Here is a 27,256-nt window from a genome sequence, read left to right as displayed (position 1 = left end):
AGCATTATTCTTCCCAATAAATTGCATTTGTGTTTTTTGTTTGTTTCATCAATGCAGTCCTTGAACTCAGTGACACAATTAATTAAGTACAGAATTGAGAAAAGTAATTTGGTCTATAAAAGAAAATAATAATTGGGTATCATCTGCATACAGGTGAAAATTAATGGTATGTTTTCCAATTATAGTTCCCAATGGAAGCATGTAAAGTAAAAACAGTAAAGGTCTAAGTAATGAGCACAGCGGGACACCATATTTAACTTTTGAGTATTATGACGAAGTACTGTTAGCACATTTCTGTACATATTGAAATCAGTTTTAACTAAACCAGGCAAGAACATTGCCTATGAGCCCAATTTAATTTTCTAGTCAGTGTAATAAAATAGAATGGTCGATGGTATCAAATGCCACATTTAAAGCACTCAATAATACAAGTATTTTACAAAGAAAGAGTAAATTTGAAATGGTTCTGTAATTAATAAGTGTATATGGGTCTAGCTGTAGGTTTTTAAACAATGGTCTGATAACTGACAGTTTTAGTGCATCAGGAGCAGCGCCATTCAGTGATGAACTATTGATAAGGCTAAGAATGGGCGCTGCCAAAACATCCATTGAGCATTTCACTAGTTTGGTTGGGAATTGGTCTAAGGCCAGGTTTATACTTCACGCAGCGCAACGCGTGCTCCAGTGGACGCAAGCGTTGTACTGCTTATACTTGCGTGTGTACGTAAATCTGGAAGATTCCACCAGGTGGCAGTGTGAGATATCATCACAGTGAGAAAAGCATTCAGCTTTGCTGTGTTGTGAATTACCTGAAACATCCATTAAATTCCGAGGAAAGCTTGCCACAATATCACTGAAAAGGGTGTTTAATTATTACATCCATTAATCCAGGGATGCACCCATTCCAGCAAGCACTGGGCACAAGACAGAAACAAAATCCCTGGATGGGGCAGCAGCTCATCTCAAACTGAACATAAGCATACATATACACTAGCGTCATTTTAGCATCACCAAATCCCCTAACCTTCATGTCTTTGGAAGGAAACTGGAGCACACTGTGGAAACCAACCAGGAAAACTTGCTAACTGCAGGCAGGGAACACCAGCAACATGACTCCCTGCGAGGCAGCAGCGATACCACTCTGCCACTGGGCCACCCCCATTTGTATAATTATTAACAGTATTCATTATTTAAATGAAGTTAACGATTTATCTGTAAAATGTAACATATATACTTTAATGCATTTCATCATGAAAGTGATATCAAGTATAAATATAAGAATTCTAAATGTGCAGAGAGCTGGAATATCATACATTTAATATGTTCTGTGTGGCAATATTTTGCTGCTTGCCACTGCTGTCAGTTCAGGAGGAAGCCCCAGAAGCACGTAGGTGATTAAAAACTGGGTTGTTTTTAAGACGTTAATGATGGTCTACTTTAATGCTAAAATAAATTACAAGGTTAAAGTGGACATTTCGGAATTAAAGCTAAAATTTTAACTTTAATCACAAAATAGACCATTAAACTGTGTCCTTAATTTTTTTTCTCAGTGCCTCAAATATGCCACCGTACATTCTGATGCTGTTGTGAAGGTGCAAAAAAAAAAAAAAAAAAGCACAGAAAATATGTGAGACTTTTAAACTGTATCATGTCATGACTTTAGGGAATATGCAACGCTTGAAAATAAAAGCACCATGAATGCATTTGTACGTGGGCATTTTGCCTCACCACATCAAACCATTCATTAAACATCAAAGCACACACATCAATCCTGTACGATCCTCAAAGAGGCTTTCCCTCACATGTAGACAGTAAACAGAGACTCTGGGTTCTGACTTTTATCACAGTGCGCCCCCTACTTTTTGCTGGTACTACAACTCGTGACCACGTTGCTTTAATTTCTGAGGACATGCTCATAGGATGCGTCAAATGAACTCTGGAAACATGAGGCAGCCATGATGCATGCGCGTAAGCATTCTGAGTGTGAAGTATAAATGGGCCCTAAGGAGCATGTAGTAGATTTAATTTTAGAAAAAAGTTTTGAATTCCTGTTCTGTTAAAATTACTAAGATGGTGTTATACTAATGTAGTATTTTGGGTGTAAAGTAATGCTAAAAATCTTGGATCTTATACTGTCAATTTTTTCATTAAGAAAGTTTGTAAAGGCTGCACTGCTAACATTTGTAGGTATTTTGCTTTGTAGTTTGGAATTCCCATTTGACAGGTTAGCTACTGTTCTAAGCAGTACACAAGTATTATTATTATTTATTAATTTAGAATAGTTGTTCAAGCGGTCCATAAAGAGAGGATTTTTTTATACTTTTTAATTTAACACTCTCTGTCCATGCAGTTTGGAAGACCTGAAGCTTTGTTGCTCTCTGCCTGTAGTCCAGTGTTCAACACTCTAATATGAGAGCTAGGGTGAGATTCTATGCACTTTAATCAAAATTGTTTTAATAAGAGCTACTATACCCAAAGCCTCCTTCAGACTCGCATTATAATTTGATTTTAGCTGATCAAAACTGTTTTCCACAGTTCTTTTTTTTTCTTTTTTCTTTCCTTTCACCTATGTATTAATTTTATTGTAATCATTCCATACAATATAGATTAATTCATAACAAAAAAGAATTAAAGACAAATCAAACCCCACCCCTGAGAAGGAGAGCTTAGTCAAAGGAGAATTGCTTAGGGCTTTTTAATAGGGCAAAAATAAACAAAAGAAAGGAAGAAATATATATAGGTAAATTAAAAAAAATGGAGAAGGGAAATAAAGCGGTAATAATTATTTCTCTTATTCTAAAATATTATTGATTAGATCCTGCCAGGTTTTGAAAAAATTCTGTACAGATCCTCTAACTGAGAATTAGATTTTTTTCCAATTTCAAATAATATAAAGCATCGGTTTCCCACTGACTTATCAGAGGAGAGTTAGGATTCTTCCAATTTAACAAAATAAGTCTGCGTGCCACAAGTGTAGTGAATGCAATCACTGTTTGCTTGTCCTTCTCCACTTCAAGTCCATCTGGAAGAACACCGAACACAGCTGTTAATGGGTTAGGAGGGATTGTGACCACAAGGCTGTCTGAAAGGCACTTAAAAATTTTGGTCCAAAATGATGTTAGTTTGGTGCAGGCCCAAAACGTGACCCAATGAGGCAGGAGCTTGGTTACAGCGATCACAGGTTGGATCTAGCCCTGGAAACATTTTGGACAGTTTTAAGCGTGACATATGAGCTCGATATATAATTTTTAGTTGTATAATTCTATGCTTTGCACATATGGAGCTCGAGTGAATTCTGTGCATTGCTACATTCCACTCCTTTTCTGATATATTGATTAAGAGATCTTTTTCCCAATGTCCTATTGGGTCTTTGAAAGGTAGGGACTCTAATAAGATTTTATATAATGCGGAAATGGTGTTTAATTCCTCGAATTTGAGCAGTATTTTTTCCAGCATGGTGGAGGGTACGAGGTGGGGAAAATCGGGCAGTTTCTGTTTAACAAAGTTTCTAATTTGAAGATAGTGAAAGAAGTGTGTAGCTGGGAGGTTGAATTTGGAAAGTAATTGTTCAAAAGATGCAAATATGTTGTCTATGTAAAGATCTCTGAGCATTTTAATCCCAAATCTTATCCAGGTATTAAAAACTGGATATGTTTGCGAGGGTTGAAAGAGGTGGTTCTCTTGCAGAGGTGCCACGGATAAAAGATTTTCCATCTTAAAATGCTTTCTGAGTTGGTTCCATATTCTGAGTGAGTCAAGCACAATTGGGTTATTAGTATATTTGCGATAACTTGCATTTATTGGAGCGCAGAGCAGGGAATATAAAGAAGTACTACAGGATTTTACTTCTATTGCGAACCAAGCCTGTGTATGTTTGTTTTTTTGTGTCCAGGTTTTTATGGCTTGTATGTTTGCTGCCCAGTAATAAAACTGAAAATTAGGTAAAGCAATGCCTCAGTTCTGTTTAATTTTCTCAAAACATCTACAAATTTTAATGCAGAGTTACAATCTAGATGTCATTCTGCCCATGGTTTTAATCTGCAAGTGCATTGATATTGGCAAAAATAAATCAAAAGTAATTAAGTAGTGATCAGAAATAACTTCACTTAACCTCCTTAGTGTTAGACCCGAGCATCACTTGGGCTGTAAAAACAGTGCTAAAAGCATTAGTCCTGAGCGTCACTCGGGCAACTGTATAGACGCGTCTTGCATAAGACGAGAATTATTCAGGCTATAAAAGTGCCAACAGCGTTAGTGCTGAGTGTTGTTAGGGAAACGATATAGGCATGTCTAGCTTAAGCGACAGGCTCGAGTGGCACCCAGGCACCGGTGCAGACACGTCTTCTTCTAGCCTCATAATGGCATCTCGTAAGAAAAGTTTTTCAGCAACCCAGATGTTACACGCTCTTGACAGTGATATGAGCAGTGATGATGAAGTGAATCTGTCTTCATGCTGTGAAACTGAAATGGACAGTGAAATCAAAAATAATTCAGATGAATCCAAAAGTGTTGTTTGTGTCAGTTGCACATGTGCAGTGTGCTGTTCAAAAGCTGATCAGTCTGGAAAGAAAATCTGCAAGGAATCATGCTACTGTTGTCCCGACTGTGACGTTGGATTGTGTATTTCACTGTGCTTTAAGATATACCACAGAAACAACACATTTTAATAGTATATATGGTATTAGCATTATTATTATTAGTATTATTATTATTCATTGTATTATTATTTGTGTCATTATTATACTTTCTACACTTCTGAATTTGTACTTTTAGTGTTTTGCATGTTTTACAGTAGAAAGTTCATATTTAACAAATATATAATTTTTCAAGACAAAACGTGACAGATTTTGCATGTTTTTTGAGAAAAAATGTAATGCTAAGCAAGTTAATGAAATAAATGTTGAATCTCAACTCTTTAAGTATGTAACTCAATGGTAACGCTTGGATGGTGACAAGTTACCCGCTCCAGCTCAGTTGGAACAAAGTCTGGATTTGGCCACACCAAACCGTACTTACCCTTTTGTTCCTTACACCCCCTCCACTCAAGCTCACAAGTCAAAGGAAAAAAATAAATAAATAAATCTAAGATAAAAGGTTCAGTATGTGTAAAATTAATATGTTGGAAAAAAAAGAAACATAACACACATTTCCCCTTATTATCCGATCCCAATGCAGATGCAAATATATGTACAGTGATAAAAAAAAAACCCATAAACGGCCTGACCTCCATTATGTTAAATAGGAAACCTATATAAATTACAAAACGATAAACAAACATTCATATCCAGTGTGAAACCGTGGAAACCACTGAGATTAAAAATGGATGAAATCTGGCCAAGTCCCAAATGATGAAATGATGGCAAAAAACAATTCAAACAGGGTAGTATGAACCTAAGCAATCTCGACAGTGAGTCCAGATAGCAGTCTGTTAACCATGAGAACTGGATGATAGCAGTCCTAAACACCTTACTGTCGTGTGTTAGTGGATGAACAGTGATAATCTGTGGTTCCCTTCAATGAAATGATAGCAGTGTTTGATATGATGGATCACAGCTTTTCAGTGTTTTGCCGTTTTTCTTCCTCTTTTATGAATGTACTGTCCTGTCTTACAATGTATGCAACCTGGAACTAACAAGAAACTCCACTTCCTAAAGGGTCAAGTGCTGTGATTGGAACGTCCTTGCAGATGCAGTGAGGAAACTCTTCTTCAGGTATATATAGTTTTTACATGTGAACGGTCAGACAAACACAACGCTTATAAACATTAACACTAGAATTACCAGAGCCTACGAAAAAACTCGTATATCCGGCTCACCTTAAATCGCTTCTTAAAACCTTTCTCACCTCTCCGCCAGCGTGTTTTGTCATCTAAATGTACTGATAAAGACAAGCTGCCAGCAGCCGGCTATTCTATCCCCCCAACGACTTAGAACGTAAACAGGCTTTTCCAGCTCTTGCCTTGATTGATTATCTGGGAGTGAAGTGGAGTTTTAGAGTAGAAATAATAAGATTGTTATTTGAAACACACGCATTTCATGTGTTGCATTTCTACAGTAATCTGTGTAAACACGTTAAAACAGAAACGTGTTATATATTCTAGTAGCAATTGACAAAATGTAGGCATAAACTATATAATGTATGAAGCCTGAAGTCCAAATATCAAAGACACACTTTCACAAAAGATACAAAAAAAAAGCCACCTCCAAAAAAACCCGCCTTAGTGTGAGACATTGATATGAATTAACTATCACTGCTTACGTGGCGTAACAGTATCAGTCGCTGAGTACGCATCAGAAGATCATGAGTTCGATCCTGCACAACTCCCATTTGAGAAGTGTTCTTATTTTCACTATTTTAGAATAAAAAGATACATTTGATTTCAGTCTGTAACAGCTGGTGTAATTTATGATATTTGTAAAGGTTAGCTTTATTTTTTTTAAATTCACTTTTCATTGTCTCAGTCGCGTTCAGGATCCATCCCTACCGCCCCCAACCTGACACTGCGGTTTTTACATAAAGACGCGCTATAGTTCTGCAGTGTATCACGATACATACGACCGCGTGTTTTTTTCCCCCAGTATTGCCAGTCCCCACGTGTTGCTGTATGCTGTTTCTTTTGTACTCCAGGACATGCAGAGGAAAGCATAGTAAAGAGCAGTAACTTCAGCGCTATATGCAGTCATCAGACACTCCCTATCTGACACTGCTGTTTTCACATAAAAGACGCGCCAAAGCTCTGCAGTGTACTTGTGACTGCATTGTCGTACCAATGCTTGCGAACTGAAGTGTCTGCATGCACTTTTCGTGGCATTACACGTGTATTTTTTGAGCATGCCCATGTAGCTCAAACACAGGAACATATGTTGATGTAAAAGTATAACAAAACAAGTGCACTTTTATTCAAGACTATAACCGAAGAAAAAAGAAAGCAAGTTACAGTAGGCGGTTGATATGACAGCTTGCGTGCTGGAATGCTAAGAACTGCTGATTTCCATTCTGTGCTATATAACTTAACATTTGAATCTGATGATTGCATATAGCGCTGTCTGATTTAGTGTGCGCAAGAACATGCAGGTGGCCAGTTGCTGAGTGCTACAACGCACATTTTAAAAAAGAAAGAGACAAATATATGTGACGTTTTGAAGAAATCATTTTATGACGCGAATAGTACCAATCAGAAAACATCGTCGAAGTAATGCAATATTATTTGAAAACGAACAGCGTCAGGTTGGGTGTGAAGTTATACTGGCGCTGTTTGAGTCAGATCAGAAGCTGAATAAGCTGAAAAAGCTCCTGTTCTGACTCTAAGTAAAAAAGCATGAATTAATCAACAGAAATAACCGCGATTGACATTTTAAAGTTAACGATTTACAGTGCATGCCAATTTATAAATTCAATGTCCGTTTGAGGAAAAAAAAATCACTTTCTTCAAAGCTGGGAATCGAACTCGCGTCTCTGTGGCACAGTAAGGCAGTGGTGCTCCAAGTCAGCAAACCGTCCTTATAACTTATTTTTTTCAAGATCCATAACACACAGACAGACAGAGCACTGCGTAATACAGAGACAGACAGGCAGAGATATACAAATAAACAGGGAAGGCACATGTACTGAAAGAAAAAAAAAAATCAACATGTACGTTGTTTCTGCAGCACTGAATGAGCTCACCTGGTCTAACATCACCCCTCCCCCGATCTGACTCTCTAAGTAACAGCGCAAGTACAGACACAAATCAAGTGCATGTGTGTACTGTATAATATTAACAAAAAGAGCAGCTTACTACTGAAAACGGCAAATATAGGTGTGAGTGGGGATCGAACCAGTACTCTTGATTACACTTGGTTTGCGTCTGTACTTGCTCTGTTACTTAGAGAGCCAGATCGGGGGAGGGGTGACGTTAGAGCGGGTGAGCTCATTCAGTGCTACAGAAACAACGCACATGTTGATTTTTTTTTTCTTTCAGTACATGTGCCTTCCCTGTTTGTTTGTATATCTCTGCCTGTCTGTCTCTGTATTACGCAGTGCTCTGTCTGTCTGTGTGTTATGGATCTTGAAAAAAATAAGTTATAAGGACAGTTGTTCATGTTAATTGCAGTCTCAATTGTTAAAAAAATATTTTAAAAGGAGCATCCCACATGAAAATATAACGATCTCATTAACTGACAGTGCATACCAATTTACAAATTTTATGTCCGTTTGAGGTTAAAAACAAAAAAAAGAAGTAACACTTTATCCCCAGCGGGGAATTGAACTCATGTTTGTGAGGCAGAGAAAAGCTACTTAGTCTAAGAAGCAAATCTTAGCGTGCTACGCCACAGAAACTGTTATATGGTGTGTGAAGCTTTTGTGGAAGTGTTTATTTGATCTTAGGAACTCGGGCTTTACACATTCTACATTTTGTAACATTTATTACTAAAATATGAAAAAGTTTCTGTTTTAGCAATGTGTTTACACAGATTACTGTAGAAACGGAACACGCATGAAATGCATGTATTCCAAATAGCGATCTATTATTTCTATTCTAAAACTCCAGCAGTTCAGTCACTCCCAGATAATCAAACAAGCCATGAGCTGGAAAAACTTAGTGAACGTTCTGCGACGGTGGGGGACGGAATAGCCGGCTGCTCACTGCTCCTCCAAATCGGCACATTTAGAAGACAAAAGAGAGGTGAGAACGGTTTTAAGGTGGGCCGGATCTACGAGTTTTTTCGTAGACTCTGGTAATTCTAGTGTTAAACAAACACGATTGACATTTTATGTGGCCCCGCTACAGATCCCACCTCCATTTGTAGACAAGGGATGCCCGTAGTACAGTTTGACATTGGTCAAATGTATTATATCCTTTTTGAAACCTGTTCCTGTCCCCTTTTGTATAAAGTAGTTAACTGACATCTGTGTTCAAAGACTTTTACTGGTCCTTCCCATTTAGGCACTAGCTTGGCTGAGAATTTACATGAAGAATCCAAGAGGTGGTGGGCTCTAGACCACACTAAGTCTCCCGCCACTAAGTGTGCCTCTCAGTGACGGGCATTATAATACTTAGCTTGTCTGGATGTTGAAACCACCAACCTCTTAAGATCTTACGCATTAACCGTTGCAAGTTGTGCATGGTGTAGTATGATCTGGTATCAAAAGATAGGGAAGTGGTGGCTATGTGTTGGTTAAAGGGCCCTTAACCTGTCTGGCTAAAGCAACCAGAGCAGGAGTTCCGGCATAGCTTTGTGCATAGCTGTGTTCAAGGCAAGTCTAAGCTCTGGGGGCCATTTGTCCCAGTACTGATGGCAGTCACCCACAAAAGAGGCCTTCAGGTCTTCAGTCCTGTCCGCCCATTCCTTCAGGTTTGTTTGTGGATGGTTTGATTTTGCCAGTTTCCTCTTTACTCCCAGGCAGTGTAGAGGTCTTCCAATATGGAACTTTTGAACTATGGACCCCGGTCTGACACCAAGTACCTCCCAGTGGGTGAAGATTTCATTCTTCAGGATGGAGCAGATCTTAAAGGTCTTTGCACCAGGTAATGCAAAGAGTTCCACCCATTTCAGAAATGGTCCTATCAAGTCCACTCCTAACATCTTCCCAGGTTCCTTGGCTGTGGTCGCCTGGAGATGACCAACAGGCTTACTAGGTGGGGTCTTATACTGCTGACATACAAGACAGGTCTTCACATATTTCCATACCTCTTTACGGAAGCTGGGCCACCAGGCCACCTCCAAGATCCTCAGCAAGGTCTTCATTCATCCCTGAAGTGCACCGAATGGGCTGTCATGATAATGAGCCAAGAACTGGGCAACATATTCTTCCATGACCACTAGCTGTAATTTTGTAACTGCCACAATAGTTGGAACTGATCTATACAGAACTCCTTGAAGGTCCACAAAATAGATGTGGCCTGGCTTTGGGTCAGCCGTCCCTTTCTGAAGCCCCTTGCACACAGGACTGATGAATTACACACATGCTATGTCCACCATGTCCAGGGGCAATTTTGGTGATGGCCTCTGAGCAGCTGCCAGGCAAACCAGTTCCAGACTTGATAACCCCCGAGATAAGGCATCTGGAACAGTGTTGCCGCAGCCGTTCCGGTGTAAAACTTTAAATGAGAAAACTTGAAGACACAGTGCCCACGTGGTTAGCCCTGGAGGATGTCTTTCGGTGATTGAACACCCAGATCAGAGCGTTATGGTTTATGTACACCTGAAAATCAACCCCCTCCAGGAAGAGGTTTCATTTTAATACTGGCCACACAACCACCAGACACTCATTCTCCGAGGTGCGATAGTTCAGTTACATGCCCCACTAAGCCCAAGATGCATAGGCTATAATCCGTTCCTCACTATTCTTCTTTTGGGTTTGCGGGCATCTGTCAATGCTGCCTTGAGTTGGTCAACTGCTTCCTGACATTTGGCGTCCATTCCTGGGGAACATCTTTCTTCTTTAGACAGTTAAGCGTGGCTGTGATGTCAGCAAGTCTAGCGATGAATTTGTGGTACCAACCCACTAAACCCAGAAATAGTTGTAGTTCCGTTAGGTCAGTTGTTGAGGGATATTCTTGCATGAACTTAACTTTCCAAAAGGCATGACATTGAAATGGAACACTCTTTCCAGGGTTATTACAGCAGTCCTGCTTGCTCATCTCTTCCATCGGCATCTGCCAAAAGCCACTGCAGAGATCCAAGTTGGGGAAAATGGAGGCTCCATGACTCCAGAATGTTGTGTACTGGGATATGATATGCACATCCTGATGAGTCCATCCTTTTTTTTTTAACCAAAACTATGGGCACAGCCCAGGATGAAGATGAGTGTTCCAGTATGCTCTTGGTAAGCATCTTATACAAACTTGCTATAAAATTTGCCCTCATTTGAGGTGAGACCCAGTATGCACAATGTTGAATAGGGATCTCATCATTATTATATTTAACATGTGTGAAACCTTGAGCCCGACCCAATTTTTTGATCTACTTCTGGCCATCAGCATAACAAAGGCATCACCTCAGCTGGTTGTTTCCACAAGTCTGCTTCAGCGAAGTCTGTGTCAGAGACCTTGGCAGCAGCATAGAACCCAAAATATTCCTTGTGTAGGTCCCCCTAGTCCTTCTGAAGAAACTTGTGTATCCCACCCCCCATGCAATGAATACTTCCTCGATTGGAGCTGCATTATCATCTTTATACTGGTGAGGGAATCCAGCCCAAGGAGGAATGGAATAGACAGGTGCCAGGCATCCAGGACATATACATCAGTCTTACAGAATGTTGTATTCCATAAGGACACTGCCAGTGGCCTTGTGTTCCCTCCTGTCATCCAAAATAAACCTGACTGACAAGGCTGATGTTAATTCTTCAGACAGTCAGACCATTTTCTGCCACATGCTCTTGTTCATGACAGTATAATGGCTACTCATATCTATTACCGCATTCACCACCCAACTCCTCACTTGCACAGGCATCACCAGGAGGGGAGTTTTAGTTTGTATGACTGAGAGGTCTGCTTTAGTCCTGCGAGTTTTGTTTTGGGGCATGATAGTGGATTGGGCTTTTTTTTACTGGCTTGTACTTTAGCCCAGTAACCCTTGGATTTTACCCAGTCTCGTTCCACTTGTGACTCCAGAGACCTCACCACACTCCTGAGTCCACTAGCCAAGTGAGGTTTACAGTAGTTAAGAATGCAGCGGACAATTTCACCCTCTTGTCACATCTGACCGACACTTTAGGCAAATATGCGAAAGCGTAGTCCCTTATAGGTTGTGAAGGCTCTTGAACCATTGACCAGAGCTTTATTTCAAGCTGTACTTCATAGTTTTTAGGGAGGAATGCAGATAGAAATGCCTTACGTAAGGAGCTCCGGTCTTTGATATCCTTTTTACAGGCTACCACCAACTGTTCACAGGCCCTTCGAAGGAGGTGCTGATCAGTCCTTAAAACTCTTCATCAGTTGCTGGCGAGACAGCCATTCCTCGCCCTCATTCATGAAATTGAGTATATTTTCAGTTGAATACTTGGCTCTAAACTTGAGAAAGGACATGCAGTAACTGACAGGGGAAAACGTGTAAGTACCTCAAGAACTCCCCCCGCCATCATGGTGTGGAGCATGCAGGTAACAGCCTCAAAGACTGGAGACTCCTCCTTGCCTCTGTCTGGAGCTTTTCTTGCCAGAGACAATCCCGCCTTTGCAAAAACTGCACTATCTCACTTCCCAGGTCTTTCAGCTGGTCATCCACATAATCTTTTAGCTCATCCTGGATGGCATTAATACTTGCCTTGATTGCTTCTTCACATGAGATAGTGCTTTCTGCCACCAAATCCTTGAGGTTCATTGATACAAAGCAACTTCTGCAAACTAGACACCTCTTGGATGACTGAACGTGCTCTAACTGTAATATGGTGGGAGCCAACTACTCTATTCACACATGCCTTTGTTTCTGCACCACTGTCCTCCTCTGACTGCAAAAAAGACAAAGATGCTAGGTAGCAGAAATCATAATAGTGGAGTAAATACGGGACTTGATCAGCAAGGATGTTTTATGAGTCCTCAGAGACAGCACCACTCTGTAACAACTGCACTCATGCTTGGATTGGCGGCAAGTTACCTGCTCCAGCTGAGCTGGAGTGAAGTCTGGACCTGGCCATGCTAAACTGTGCTTACTCTTTCATTACTTACCCACCCTCCACTCAAGCTCCCCAATCAATGAAAAAAAATAAATAAAATCAAAGGTAAAAAGTGCAGTATGTGTAAAATTAATATATTGGAAGAGGATGAAATATAACACACATATCCTCGTGTTGTCTGTTTCCAATGCAGATGCAAATATATAAAAAAAAACCTGAAATGACTCCAACCTCCTTTGTTTTAATCTGAAACATATACAAATTACAAAATGAAAAACAAATATTCATATACACAAAGCCCAATGTAAAACCATGAAAACTGCAAAGACTGAGAAATGGATGAAAGCCATCCAAGTCCCAAATGATGAAATTACAGCAAAACACAATTCAAACGTGGCTGTTTCAAAGTATTGAACCAAAACAGTCTCACCAGTGAGTCCGGATAGCAGTCCAACAGCCCTGGGAAGTGCATGATGAAAGTCCTACACCTTACTACCATGTGTAGCTGGATGAACAGTGATGATCCGTGGCTCCCTGCAATGAAGTAATAGCAGTGCCTAATATGACAGATCATGTATTTTCGATGCTTTCTTTTTCTTCCTGTTTTTCAAATGTGTGGTTCTATCTTATAATGTATGCAACCCTCAACTAACAGGAAGCCCCATCTCCTAAAGGGTCAAGTGCCATGATTGGTGAGGTTCTAACTGATGCAGTGAGGAAAATTTCCTTCAGGTACCGTATTTTTCGCACTATAAGACGCACCTGACCATAAGACCCACCTAGGTTTAGAGGAGGAAAACAAGAAAAAAATATTCTGAATCAAATGGTGTGCTAATATATATTAATAAAATATAGCTGTAGCTGCGTTTTCCCAAAGTTGCCAAAGTTCAGCACCTCTAACTTAAAAACTGGGATTCAACAAAAGCCTGACGCGCAGAAATGATTCCACAGACAAAATATCTTCGTTTTTAAGAGTTTAGTTAAGTTTTAAAGTAGAACAGTTCACGCAAAAAAGAAAATTAAAATAGCAAAAAAGGGAAAAATTTATAATAAGAAAAGTTCAGTTCTAAGCTTAATCTTGTTACATCTTAAATCGTTACTATTCACTTATCATTTCTGAACCATTTCAAAACGATCAGAAAACTGTATGCTTTTCCCATTTCTAAGTTAAAAATGGGTCTTTCAAGTCCCTGTTTACTGGGACCTGTTCTAAACACAACTAGATCTATTATCACACTGTTTCTCAGTTATAACAAGAAGATTCTATCTCTTACTAACTTGTAGGGGGAATAGACTATGCCATTGTCTATGACTATGGAAGAAATTATATTCTATTCAAATTAAGCAAACATTAATATGAGTTTAACTGAAAACTTTAACTTTCTAAGATTGGCTCTTACAATAGCAAAATAATATTTCAGCCATGTAAAGTCAACAGTGGTATTAAGAACCATCATCACTGTCATTAACACATGAGGAGAGACTTTAAGGTTCAAGCATTCTTCCAGTTTTCTGGAAACCCCAAGAACTCCTCATCGCTAGTGTCAGAATTTATGAAGCTCAGTTGCTCACAATCACTGATATTACTTTCTTCGCTATCTTCATATATGATACTATCTTCAGTTCTATCTAAGGCATTGCTAATGGTAGCTTCCACCTGCAGCTATAGACTCATCAGTACACAAGTGACTCTCCACGTTAGTGTTTAGATCTGGATAGTACATGTGCCCAAAACATTAACATTTATATGTTACTTACATAAAAGCCAGATCGAATGTTATTTACCTTGATTTATTTACTTACTTCCTACAGTGTAAAGTCACAAGTAGACTGCAGAGCTTCCTGTGTTTGATCGACACAGGCATGCTCAAAAAATACATGTGTAATGCCACGAAAAGTGCACACTAACACTTCAGTTCGTAAGCAATGGTATGAGAATTTAGTCAGACTCCTTTTTTGGGCACATACACCGTCCAGATTTAAACACTAGCGTGGAGAGTCGCGTGCGTCTTTACAAGTACCATAAATTTACACCGGCTGTTACAGACTCAAATCAAATGTATGTTTTTATTCTAAAATAGTAAGAATAAGAGCAACAAACTTCTCAAAACGGAGTCGAACCCGAGAAGTTTTGATTACCAATCAACAGTCGTTACCGTTGCACCACCAAAGTGGTCATAGCCAAAGCCTGTCAATATCGCACCCTAACGTGGGTTCTTTTTCTGCAGTTATATTCTTGAATAGAAGCGCACTTGTTCTGTTATATTTGTACCTTTTGTGAAAGTGTTTACTTGATATTTGGACTTCAGGCTTCACACATTATACACTTCATGTCTACATTTTGTCAATTATTACTAAAACATGACAAAGTTTCTCTTTTAACAATGTGTTTACATAGATTGTTGTAGACACAGAACACACATGAAATGCATGTTTTCCAAATAACGATATAGTATTTATTAAAGGTATAATTTTGCTTGACTTCTCACTCTATACAACTCTAAGCAACTGACACGCAGGTAAACAGACTTGAGCTGAGAAAACTGTGCAGCGATGGGGAGATGTGATGGCAGGCTGCTTGCTGCTTATCGACACATTTACAAGACAAAAGATACTGACGGAGAGGTGTGAAGGGATTTAAGGTGGGATGGATTTACAAGTTTTTTCGTAGGCTTTGGTAATTCTTGTGTTAAGTGTCCTCAGGCATTTCTCGTGGGCCTACTACTTCCTCTTCTAACAGCTGTCGCTACCGCTGACAGGTCAGGTAATACACATCACTGTCTGTGACGCAATATTTGCTCCATAAGATGCACATACATTTCAACCCACTTTTGTGGGGAAAAAATGTGCGTCTTATGGAGTGAAAAATACGGTATATATATTTTATACATGAAAAGGGTCAGACAAACACAACACTTCTAAACATTAAACAAGTATGATTGGCATTTTATGTAGCCCCAATCCAGGTGGTTCGTCATGTGGTAGTCAAGTAGTCATTCGATCTAATGTGTGGTTATGACTACGAGTAGGACCTATGACAATGTGTCAAAAACCTACTATAATTTAACAAATGAGTTCAACATTTACTAAAAAAAAAAAGTCAGTTTTCACATCAATATGTATGTTAAAATCACCCCTCAACACTACATGGCCATAATATATAGCTAAATCAGATAAAAGGCTGCCATGTTCAGTCATGAGAAAATGAACAATGGCCTTGATGGACAGTGAGATAATTTTTATATGCCACCACAATGGATTTGAAATAAAGCTCTCATTATGTGATAGAGCTGTATATTTTCAGCTTTAACCTTAAGGAGTATCATATGAGCCATTTAGGAATGACAGATGTTTTTCTGCATAGTCTCCATCCAAACCCTACACACACCCCACCTCATATTTCCAGAACACAAAAGTATGTGGACATTTGACTGACAAGCTGTTCCATAGCCAGGTGGTAGCAGTTCCCACATTATTTCATTATCTATAGTAGTGGCCAAAAGTTTTGGCAGTGGCACAAATGTTCTGTTTTGCAATATGTGTGGCTTCAGTGTTTGTCGTGGCAATTCACATTGTTTTTATATTATTGTGTAGAGTGATCAGATACATATTAATTTAATTTGCATAAAAAGTTAACTTTATCACAAAAACCCATTTTCACTTATTTTGGCCCTGGCATAAAATGATCAGCTAAAAGTGTCCAGCAAGTGCCAGTCCTGAGGAGTCAGCTACAGAATTATATTGCTTCCAGTGCAGAGCCTGCTCTGTATTGGCAGCAGGTGGGGATTCATGCATCTGCAAGAACAGTGAGACAAAGACTTTTGGACAGTGGCCTTGTGTCAAGAAGGGCAGCAAAGAAGACACTTCTTTCCAAGATAAACATCAAGGACAGACTGAAATTCTTCAGGAAGTACAAGGATTGGACAGCAGAAGACTAGTGCAAAGTTATTTTTTCTGATGAATCCTCCTTCCGACTGTTTGGGACATCTGGAAAGTCAATTTTCCAGTGAAGGAAAAGGTGAACGGTATCATGAGTGCTATGTCATGCTAACAGTGAGGCTTCCTGAGACAATCCATGTGTAGGTTTGCTTCTCATCTAAGAGAGTGGGCCCACTCACAATTCTGCCCAAGAATACTGCAATAAATATGGAATAGTATCAAAACGACCTCCAAGAGCAACTTCTCCCAACAAACCAGGCACAATTTGGTGATGATCTGTGTATTTTCCGGCATGATGGAACACCATGTCGCAAGGCAAAGTGATAATTAAGTGGCTCGGAGATCATAGCATTGAAAGTTTGGACCCTTGGCCAGGAAACTCTCCAAATCTTAATCCCATTGAGATCCTGTGGTCAGTTTTCAAAAAGCGGGTAGACAAAGCCGAAGCCCACAAATTGTGATTAAGCACTAAAAATGCAAGAATGGATCACCATCAGTCAGCAAACTTCAGAAGCAATGAAGAAGGGTCCACTCTATAAATATGATTATACCTATTCTTTAGTATACCATAGCAGCAAAGTTTGCAAAACACAACATTTGTGTCACTGCCAAAACTTTTGGCCACTACTGTATTAAGCAGGTAAAAGGTCTGGAATTGATTCCAAGTGTGGAATTTGCATTTGGAAGCTGTCACCGTGAACTCTCAATATGAAATCCAAAGAGCTGTCCATGCAAGTAAAAAACAGTCCATCATTAGGCTGAGAAAACAAAACAGACCCTTTAGGGACTGTAAAATAAGAAGCAGAAGCACAACAAAAAGGTTTGAGCTAGCCACCCCTTATACTTGACAGTCAGGTAGAATTAATTAAACGGTCTTTACAGACATGAGTCCAAAACAGAACTGATGTTGTAGCAGTGCTACTGGGGAATGAAACTTCAACTCCCAGCAGTCCCTGCAGTGCCTCTGATTTGTTGGCTGCTGGGGACAAGGAGGCGGCACAAGATTTAAAAGGAAGCCAGTTCTACAGAGGAAAAAAAGGTCTTTTGTGTCTGGAGTTGCCTTTTTGTTTGCCCCTTGAATTAAAGCTGAAAGGCTATATTTCAATATTATCTCGATTGCCTTGTTTCAGATCCATTGTGTTAGTGTTCAGAGCCAAAATTATGTTGCTGTCCAAATACTTATGGACCTGACTGTACTGTGCTGGAATCTCCATTGTGTTATTGTTCAGAGCCAAAATTATGTTGCTGTCCAAATACTTATGGACCTGACTGTACTGTACTGGAATCTGTTTTATATCTAATATGAGTGCCTCAATGTAAATTCTTCTAAATTTTTAGAAACAGTTCGCAGTTCATGTCACAGAATAACCCCAAAGCCAACTCCATGACCTGTATCTTTTGATTTATGAAAAAATAAATAACTGTAAGGCAGACTTCACCAGACAGGGGTTAAACTAGAATATTAGCCTTAACATTAAAGTAAGTGGGGTAATAAACTGAGAAAAGAAAATCAGAGAAGTTGTCCTGTGCAGTTAGACAAATAGCAAGAAAAGCTATATACGCCACATGTCAATATGTAGCACTGGTGTGCATTTTCTTGATTTATACATACTGAAATAGATGCAGGGTAGTGAGGGTTTATGGCAGTCCTGGTGCAATATTAGAGAAAAGTTGCAAAGGTAAAAATTACTCTTTCTAAGAAGATAGAATCAAAGTCGTATCACATAAGTGCTAAGTAAGTTACAGTATCTTTGAGTGGCACTAAAACTAAAATAAGTCTCTTGTTACCTCTGTATTTAACTCACCGGTCTGCCAGGTAGCTTACACTGCTGACTGCTATAATAAAATGACAAAATTCTATGAAACAGAAGTGTAATGATAATTCCTACCCATTATTCCAGTTTGCAGGATCTTCACTAATTTATGCAAAGAACTCTACATAACCATCCAAGTAATGTACGATATTGGTTTTTAAGCGAGACAGCAACTACGGGGATCTTTTTAGCATGCCATCAGCAAAGATGTAGGTAGAGTAGTGTTTTCCAACCTTTTTTTCTGTGGTTGTGCACTTTTTGTAACCCAAAACATTCCAAAACACATCACGATTCTACCAGCCAAAAGAGCATTAAATCTATTAGACATGCTAAACTGTCCAAAAGGGTGAGACAGGGGGCAGCAAAAAGCAGCTCACAGAGATTGCCCTTTGCTCTACAAAAGTCGCTGGCAAGCACACACCCAGGCAGATGGACAACCAACACGTCCCCTGACTGCTAAAGTGCTGTGTCTGTAAAATGGCGATCATAGACCTGTTCTTATGTCGGCTTCTCCAGGTAGTCCCATCCTTCTCGGACAGGTCTCAAACACCTAAGGAGTGTATTTCTTTCAGGTCTGGCTCCAGGGGCACTACATTGTTATTTCCATGGCACACCAGCTGAAAAACAATTGCGTAGACTGTAATTATCAAATCATTGACGGTGATGAAAAATTGGGGATAGTATTTACGGAGATTTAACGTAAGTTTTAATGTATGCCCATTTAAGAGATGTGTATTCTTTCAATTAAATCAGATCGTTTAATTTTTACTTTGATACATCTGTTTTCTTTTTGCCGCCTTTTGAACTTTAGGAATGCTCGCTCAAGTAGTATTTTGTTAATAATTCGGGTTTAAGGTCATTGTTTAAATTTTTAAAAAAGCCATTACTTTTTTAAATTCCTTTGTGTTGATTCTACATTAATTTTGTGTTTCAGTGTGTATTTACTTAATGATTTATGTATTAACTTTATAATCAAATGTTTCAATGTTAGATGCAATTAATCATGATTAATTGCATACATTTATATGATGAATTAGTTAATTTTTTAATCGATTCCCAGCCCTAATAAAAATACATATGTACTGCATATTGGTAAAGCAGTTTGCACAGTCAGCTAGCTGTGAATTTTTAAATTCATTTTCTTAACAATTATGGAATGTTTTCTTTTTAAACAAAATATGAATTACAGTTTGAAGGCACAGAGATAATGTATTTTTGGCTTTAAGTTTAAAACACATTTAAATACTTGTCTCTGTGACTTGCAGTCTGAAGTAAGATTATTTTTCTGTTTTCTATTTGTGTGTTCCAGTTGGCAGGGATCCTGATCATATTTCCCCTTGGTGGGAATCATCTCCAGATGACTTTCGTTGTGGAAACCAGACATATACAGATCCCAGAGAACGAGAGAAAGAACAACATGATAAAAATAAACGGTAGATATGCTATTTTTTCTTTTTAAAGCTTAACTTGATTTGAGAACTTGAAAGCCGAAGCTGTCGACTTCTGTTTATCTATACACAGCACAATAACAGTTTTCTGTGCATGTCTCCTAAAACCTAATGACAGTAGTATAATACCAACAACAGACAGTGAATTCAACACAGTACATACAGTATGTTAAATATAACACTGGAAAATATTTATTAATAACATATCAAGTACATTCATATGGTTGTCAGTACTAGGGCTCTTTGAGTAGCCTTATTACTTAAAAGTAAAACTCTCCTTGAATATAGTGGAGGTAGTGCAAATAGTCTTACATCAGTTGTCAGAATGATGTCAAGTGAAAGCGATTATGTGGAGTGATCAAGATCTTTAATTATACCCCTTGCCTGTTTAAGTTAGTGTCAAAGTTTGAAGTAGTGTTTTATAAATGAAGGGGAAGGGCTAGCATTTGAACTGGAATAGTAATTAACATAATCCTTTAATGTGTCATTTCAGAACTCTTTTTTTATTTATGCTTTTACATACACTTTCAAAATAAGCATAATTTCTTGGTTCAATAAATATTAGCAGAGATAAATCCAGTATATCTATAAAATATAGTAGGTTCCAACAATAAACTCCAGAAATTACACATTCACAAAAAAGAATCAGTGAAGAAAGTCTGAGGCAAGTACCCACATGATTTATTGATGAGCTCCTTATCAATATACTGTTGCTTCCACAAATTTCCTAATCCAATACCCAACTTCAACTCCAAATGACATTTATCTATTTTCCAGTCCTATATGGTTTCCTTTTTTAAATTAAATGTATTGGTTTCAGATTATCACTAAAATAGCAATATTAAAAGCCAGAGAACGAAGTGCAAGTTGGATGTGCACTCCAATATTCAAATTCAAGTTCCACTTTGTCCTCCAAAGAAAAAGTAGACTTACTTGTAGTAATCAGTTAAAAAAATAATAAAAAATGATAATAAAGAAAAAGAAATGAACAGTGGGCCTAAAATGATTTAAAAGAGTCAATGCTTATTATAAATACTTTTATGAGAGACCATAGTGGGAACTGAATTGATGAAAGGCTGCCTTACATTATCGATACAAAGTACTGATCCCCTTGGAAGTTTTCACATTTTATTATTATATAACATTATATCACAGTGGAATTCATTTGTTTTTTGACATTAACAGAACAAGACTCGTTAATTAATGTCAAAGTTAATACAAATCTCTACAAAATTGTTCAAACCAATTACAAATATTGTATAACACACTGAATGATTGGTTGCATAAGCATTTAAGTCAGTATTTAGCAGATGCACCTTTGGTAGTATCTACGTGGACAGACTCAACTGGACTTATCATTTGCTCATCTAAACACAAAACTGCTCAAGCTCTTTCTGTTTGCCTGGGTATCGTGAGTGAACCTTTTTCAAGTCCAGCCACAAATTGAGATTTAGTCTCTGACTCAGCCACCCCAGGACATTAACCTTATTTTTAAGCAAGTCCTGTGTAACTTTGGCTTTATGCTAGGGGTCACTTCCTTGCTGGGAAAACAAATCTTCTCCCAAGGTGCATTTTTCTTGCCTACTGCATCAGGTTTTCCTCCAGGATTTCCATTTGTTTTGCTGCATTTATTTGACCCTTTACCCTCATACACCTCAGCTGTATTGTGTGTGTATGACCATATGTGTAAATGACTATATTATTTGTATATAAAATGTTAAGTTAGTTTTTGTAATATTTTTGTAGTGTTTTCAAATTTTCTTGTTTGTTTCTTTGCTGCTTTCATTTGTATTCAGAGAGCAGTCGTACTTTTGGCTTGCTGGAGAGGTGGTTTGAAACTTGGAGCACCACATAAATTTGATTAATTTATTTTTTACTTTCCCTGCTAAAGCAGAACAGTAATTCAAAGCAACTTGCTGTGTGTACTTTCCTTTGTTGGCTGATGCATAGCAAACAAAAGAAAAAATAATCCGAGCAATATTCTTCATGGTTCAGATGGTGCATTGTTTGGCTTATGCCAAACATCGCATTTAGTCTTGTGGCCAAAAAGCTCAGTTTTGATCTCATCAGACCACTGACCCTTTATCTACCTGATTTTTATTTTTCTTATTTCAGATTTCTTTCATGTGCCTTCTGGCAAATTCTAGGCATGGTGCTCTAGGCAGATTTATAGTTGTTCCATACTGTTTCCATTTCTTAATGATTGAACTGGACTCCAAGGGATATACGGTTACTTGGATATTCTCTTATATCCATTCCCTTGATGCACCTTTTTAATCAACATTTTAAAAAAATCTGCTTAAAATGTTTTGTTTTCATTTTATTGATTAGGATCACAAGTTGGTCTTTCCAGATACAGGTGCATTTATACTATAATCAGTTGAAACCCCTTGATTAAAGACGTGTTGATCTCTATTTAACTAATTATATGACTTCTAAAGCCAAATGGTCAGGCTATGATTGGCTGGTGATACCGCATTCCTTGCATAGATTTCCAAGTGTACAGTAAACAGAAATCATAGGTAAATGTTTAAAAGGCAGTCTTTATATTTTGATTTTATTGAATTCCACAATCATATTAGACCTAACAGTTTATTCCAGGAATCTAACTGAACATATATAGTATGTGTTTGTTTATGGGGCTCTCTTGGTACATTTGTAATTGTGTTATCGCCATCACCATAAGCTACCTGTTAGGGCAGAGCTATAAATAGAACATAGCCTCCATGCATTTTCGTTTTTGTAAGAGTTAAATTTTGATTGTGAAACTGATTTAATCTTTTTAGAGAAATTTGAAATGCACCTGTGCTTGAACCATTGTTTAAACCCCACATTGCTGTACTGAATTAACCACAGAAAACTAGAATGCAATGCCAAAATTTAGGAGTAAACTGCACATGAACAACCACTGGACCAGCCCACCAAGTAGTTTCTGAGCAGAGAGTGAGAGTATGAAATAGGTAACCATAACTGATTTGTCAATATCTCTTATCAGTGCCTCAAAGAATTGTTTTATTTCCAGAAAGGATTTCTCACTTCTGTTCAAAGTAACAGTTAAGTTGTCGTCAACAAAATGCAAATCAGTAAAATCGGTAATTTTTTTAAAATAATGAATACTGTTAATAATTACACATGTGAGGGTGGCACAGTTGTGGAGCAGTAGGGAGTCACGTCCCTGGTGTTCCCTGCCTGCAGTTTGCAAGTTTTCCTGGTTTGTTTCCACAGTGTGCTCCGGTTTCCTTCCATGCAGTTTGGGGATTTGGTGATGTTAAAGTAGCGCTAGTGTATGTGTGTGCTTGTATTCACATTGCGAAGAGCTGCTGCCCCATCCGGGGATTGTTTCTACCTTGCACCCGATGCTTGCTGGAATGGGCGCATCACTGGATTGATGTATGTATCATTAAATATCCATCTTTTTCAGAGATATTGTGGCAAGGGGTCCTCGGAATTTAATGAATGTTTCAGGCAATTCACAACACAGCAAAGCCGATATTTCTTCTCTGTGATGATATCTCGCACTGTCATGTGGTGGAATCTTCCAGATTTATGTAAAGTATGTGTGCAAGTATAAACAGTACAACGCTTGCATAGCATAAGTGTCCTCAGGAGCACGCGTTTCGTCACGTGAAGTTTAAATCTGGCCTAAGAGGAGATTTATGGATGTGGTGAGAGAAGACATGCAGGTAGAGGGTGTATCAGAGCAAGATGCAGATGACAGGAGGATATGAAAAAAGATGATCTGCTGTGAAGAAGTGCCCCAACAGCACATTTTTTTCAGGAAAGTCTTGTAACATAGCTGAATATAAGACAAGGTACAAAATACAGGTCATCTTGGTATCCCCTAATAAACCTTGTGGACACCAAGAAAGCCTGAAAATCAAAATTTTGTGGGGGCATCTCCGATGAAAAAAAATTCTGAGCATGTTGTAGTGAAAGGGAACTTTCTCAGATCCCATTACTACATTTGCAAGAAAATATTGTAAGAGAGTGCAGAGAGCTCTTCATAGGCTGTAGGCTGGACAGGGTGAGATAAATGTGTGCAGCAAGAAGGGCAAAGTGAGATGTCTGACAGGCAGCAAACTTTAACATTAGGAGGGTTTGTGAATGAGGATGGAGACTTTAAGAGATGAGGAAGGGTATAACGGTGTTAGCTCACCATGAGTCTAGCTGCATTTTGTTCCTAGTTTATATCTAGTTTGATGACATTTCCTGTGACCTGAACAAAAGGGAAATGAAATCATCCTATGTCATTAGGCACATAGATTGCATTATTGCTGTATATTGTTGTTCAGGTGTAGTAAACAAGCCTTTTACTGAGATGAACCTGTGGTGGTGCTCCTAGGAGGACTAAATTCCCAGCAGTCAGCAGTAGTGTACAGGAGCAGATGGGAAAAGATGGCCCCTTGAATGGAGTTGCTGTTCAAAAAGGTCTAAGTGTGTACATGTGACACAAAATGGCTTTGTTTTGTGATCTTGGAGTTGTTTTAATTTGAAAACTGTATAATAAGACATCCTAACTGATAACATTCTCCACACCTAATTTATCACTTATTCCATAGTACTTAGAATGGTAGAGGAAAGACGCAATGTTACAGATGAGCTGAAAAATCCAAAACATCTACTTTTGAGTGTATAAACTGCTCCAGGCTACTAAGGCGACATTCAGGCTAAAAATAAAAGCGACTCGGTCATGATTTTTGGCTTATATCTGATTTTGTCTTTGGCTGTTCAGATTAATTTTGCAAGTGAGTCAAATCCTGAATTAAGTAAATTTAATTCATCAGACCAATGTGATCTAATAGAGCAGTGGTTCCCAAAGTGGGGGTCGTGAGACATTGGGGGGGGGGGGGTCGCGAGATGATTTCCAAGAAATCAAATACTTTTTTTTAAACTTTTTAGAAATTAATTAATTTAATTTTTTAGAAATAACATTTTATCCATAACTAACAAAAGATAAAAACTAGTAGTTAATAGTTACATTTAAAAAAAACATGCAAATTAAAAAGCCATCAGACTGTCTTAGAGCGAGTGCGTTGGTGTGTGTACAGACGGTGCTGGAGCGATGCTGGGGAAAAAGAAAGGTCTTAAAGCAAGAGTCTTACAAGTGGCGCCTCACATAAAATTCACGCATTGTATTATACACAGAGAAGCTCTTGCGAGCAAAACACTTGACCCAGAACTTAAACGTGTTCTTGAGACTTCGATAAAAATGGTCAACAATATAAAAGCGCATCCACTCAATATCAGACTGTTTGCCACTCTCTGTAACGAACTGGGATCGGAGCATGAGTGCTTGCTTTTCCATACAGAAGTCAGGTGGCTTTCGTGAGGGAATGTGCTCTGCCGCCTGTTTGAGCTGCGGGACGAAGTGCGCTTATTTCTGATGGAGCATGGGTCCCAGCTCGCTGATCACCTCACTGATCCTGACTGGTTAACAAGGCTAACGTATTTGGTTTGCATATTTGAAAAACTGAATGGACTTAATATGTCATTTCAAGGTGAGAACACACACATAATTTCGCTAAATGATAAAATCCACGCATTCAAGAGAAAACTTGAGCGCTGGACTGAGCGAGTTGAAATAGGAAGGACTGATATGTTTTCTGAGCTGGATGAAAAAAGTTATATGGTTGTTAGAGCGTTATGTTCTTTTTTGTTGTCATGCTCTTGTTTGGATAAGATATTTTGTTGAAATTAAACAAATGAGTAAATTACTATTAAAAAAAATTATATGGTTGTTAGACCATTGTGTTCTTTCGTGTTGTCATTCTCATGTTTGGATAGGCCTATTGGCACATGTGCACCGTTGCGCGCAACATTTATATATTTTAACCACTTCCGAGGATAGTGGGGGTCACGAGTCACTGGCACGGTTATTTTGGGGGTCGTGAGCTGAAAAGTTTGGGAACCCCTGTAATAGAGAGCCATGATAACTAGTAACATGCTGAGTGTTGACATACATATTTGCAAGTTCACAATGGCAATGTGTGGAATCATTAGAACACTGGATCTGCATGTAAGAACTTATGGACAAAAGAGAGGGGAGCCAAAACAGACACCTGAGTCATGTCATTTTAGAAAACACATAGCCATTGGGCTGTGATACCTTTGCACAGCTTTATATACATTACATTTCAGTAGCTCTTTATTTAACCCAACAGCCTAAAAGATAATTTCAAGTTATTGTGGCAGTATAATCGTCATGTTGCCATGAAAACCCAAAAGCATGTAAATTGAAATTAAGTCCCTGAAATAAACTGACTAGCCTAATATAATTGCCAAATTCTACCATGTCTAAGTATAAAAAGATCAGCCTTAACACTAGAATTACCAGAGTCTACGAAAAAACTCGTAGATCCGGCCCACCTTAAAACCGTTCTCACCTCTCTTTTGTCTTCTAAATGTGCCGATTAAGACGAGCAGCAAAAAGCCGGCTATTCCATCCCCCACCATTGCAAAACGTTCACTAAGTTTTCCAAGCTCATGCCTTGTTTGATTATCTGGGAGTGACTGAACTGGAGTTTTAGAGTGGAAATAATAGATCGCTATTTGGAACACACACATTTCATGTGTGTTCCGTTTCTACAGTAATCTGTGTATACACATTGTTAAAACAGAACCTTTTTCATATTTTAGTAATAAATGTTACAAAATGTAGGCATAAACTATAGAATGTGTGAAGCCCGACGACCAAACATCAAATAAACACTTTCACAAAGGGTTCAAGGCTGTAACAACACTCTCCGTGGCGTAACGCTGAGATTTACTGACTCAGAGCACGGCAGCCCTGCCGTACCGTAGAGATGCGAGTTCGATTCCTCGCTGTGGAGGAAGTGTTTTTTTTTTTTCTTTGTAGCCTCAAACAGACATAAAATTTATAAATTGGTATGCACTGTAAATCGTTAAGTTTAAAATGTCGATCACGGTTCTTTCTGTTGATTAATTCATGCTTTTTTACTTAGAGTCAGAACAGGAGCTTATTCAGCTTCTGATCTGACTCTAAGTAACAGCGCCAGTATAAATCACACCCAATCTGACGCTGTTCGATTTCAAATAATATTGCATTACTTCGACAATGTTTTCTGATTGATACTATTCGCGTCATAAAATGATTTCTTCAAAATGTCACATATATTTGTTTTGAGATAATGAATAGAGTTGCAAATTACAGGTGCTTGTTCAGTGTAATAGGAACCATAGCACAGAGAGGTGTGTACACTGCAACACAAGTACACATGTCGTAAATGTAGGAAGGGCGTTCCTTGGGTGAGCTATAGCGCATCTTTATGTGAAAACAGCAGTGTCAGATGGGGCAGGGAAGGATCCTGAACGAGAAAAAAAACAAAAACAAAGCTAACTTTTACAAATATCATAAATTACACCGGCTGTTACAGACTGAAATCAAATGTATCTTTTTATTCTAAAATAGTAAAAATAAGAGCTGTTCACTTCTCAAAAGGG

General features: G+C 38.5%; 1 protein-coding gene across 2 annotated transcripts in view; it reads left to right on the top strand.

Moving 5' to 3' along the window:
* wdr59 (WD repeat domain 59) overlaps positions 1-27,256 on the top strand; it is a 250,263-nt gene that overhangs the window by 218,950 nt on the left and 4,057 nt on the right. For both annotated transcript variants that reach the window (XM_028810052.2, XM_028810051.2), the window contains one exon: positions 19,657-19,780. In XM_028810052.2, coding sequence (XP_028665885.1) covers positions 19,657-19,780 — 124 coding nt within the window. The remainder of the gene's footprint in view (positions 1-19,656; positions 19,781-27,256) is intronic.

This window comes from Erpetoichthys calabaricus, chromosome 9, assembly GCF_900747795.2.
Source record: "Erpetoichthys calabaricus chromosome 9, fErpCal1.3, whole genome shotgun sequence".
NCBI lineage: Eukaryota > Metazoa > Chordata > Cladistia > Polypteriformes > Polypteridae > Erpetoichthys > Erpetoichthys calabaricus.
This window is presented reverse-complemented; position numbering and strand designations above follow the sequence as displayed.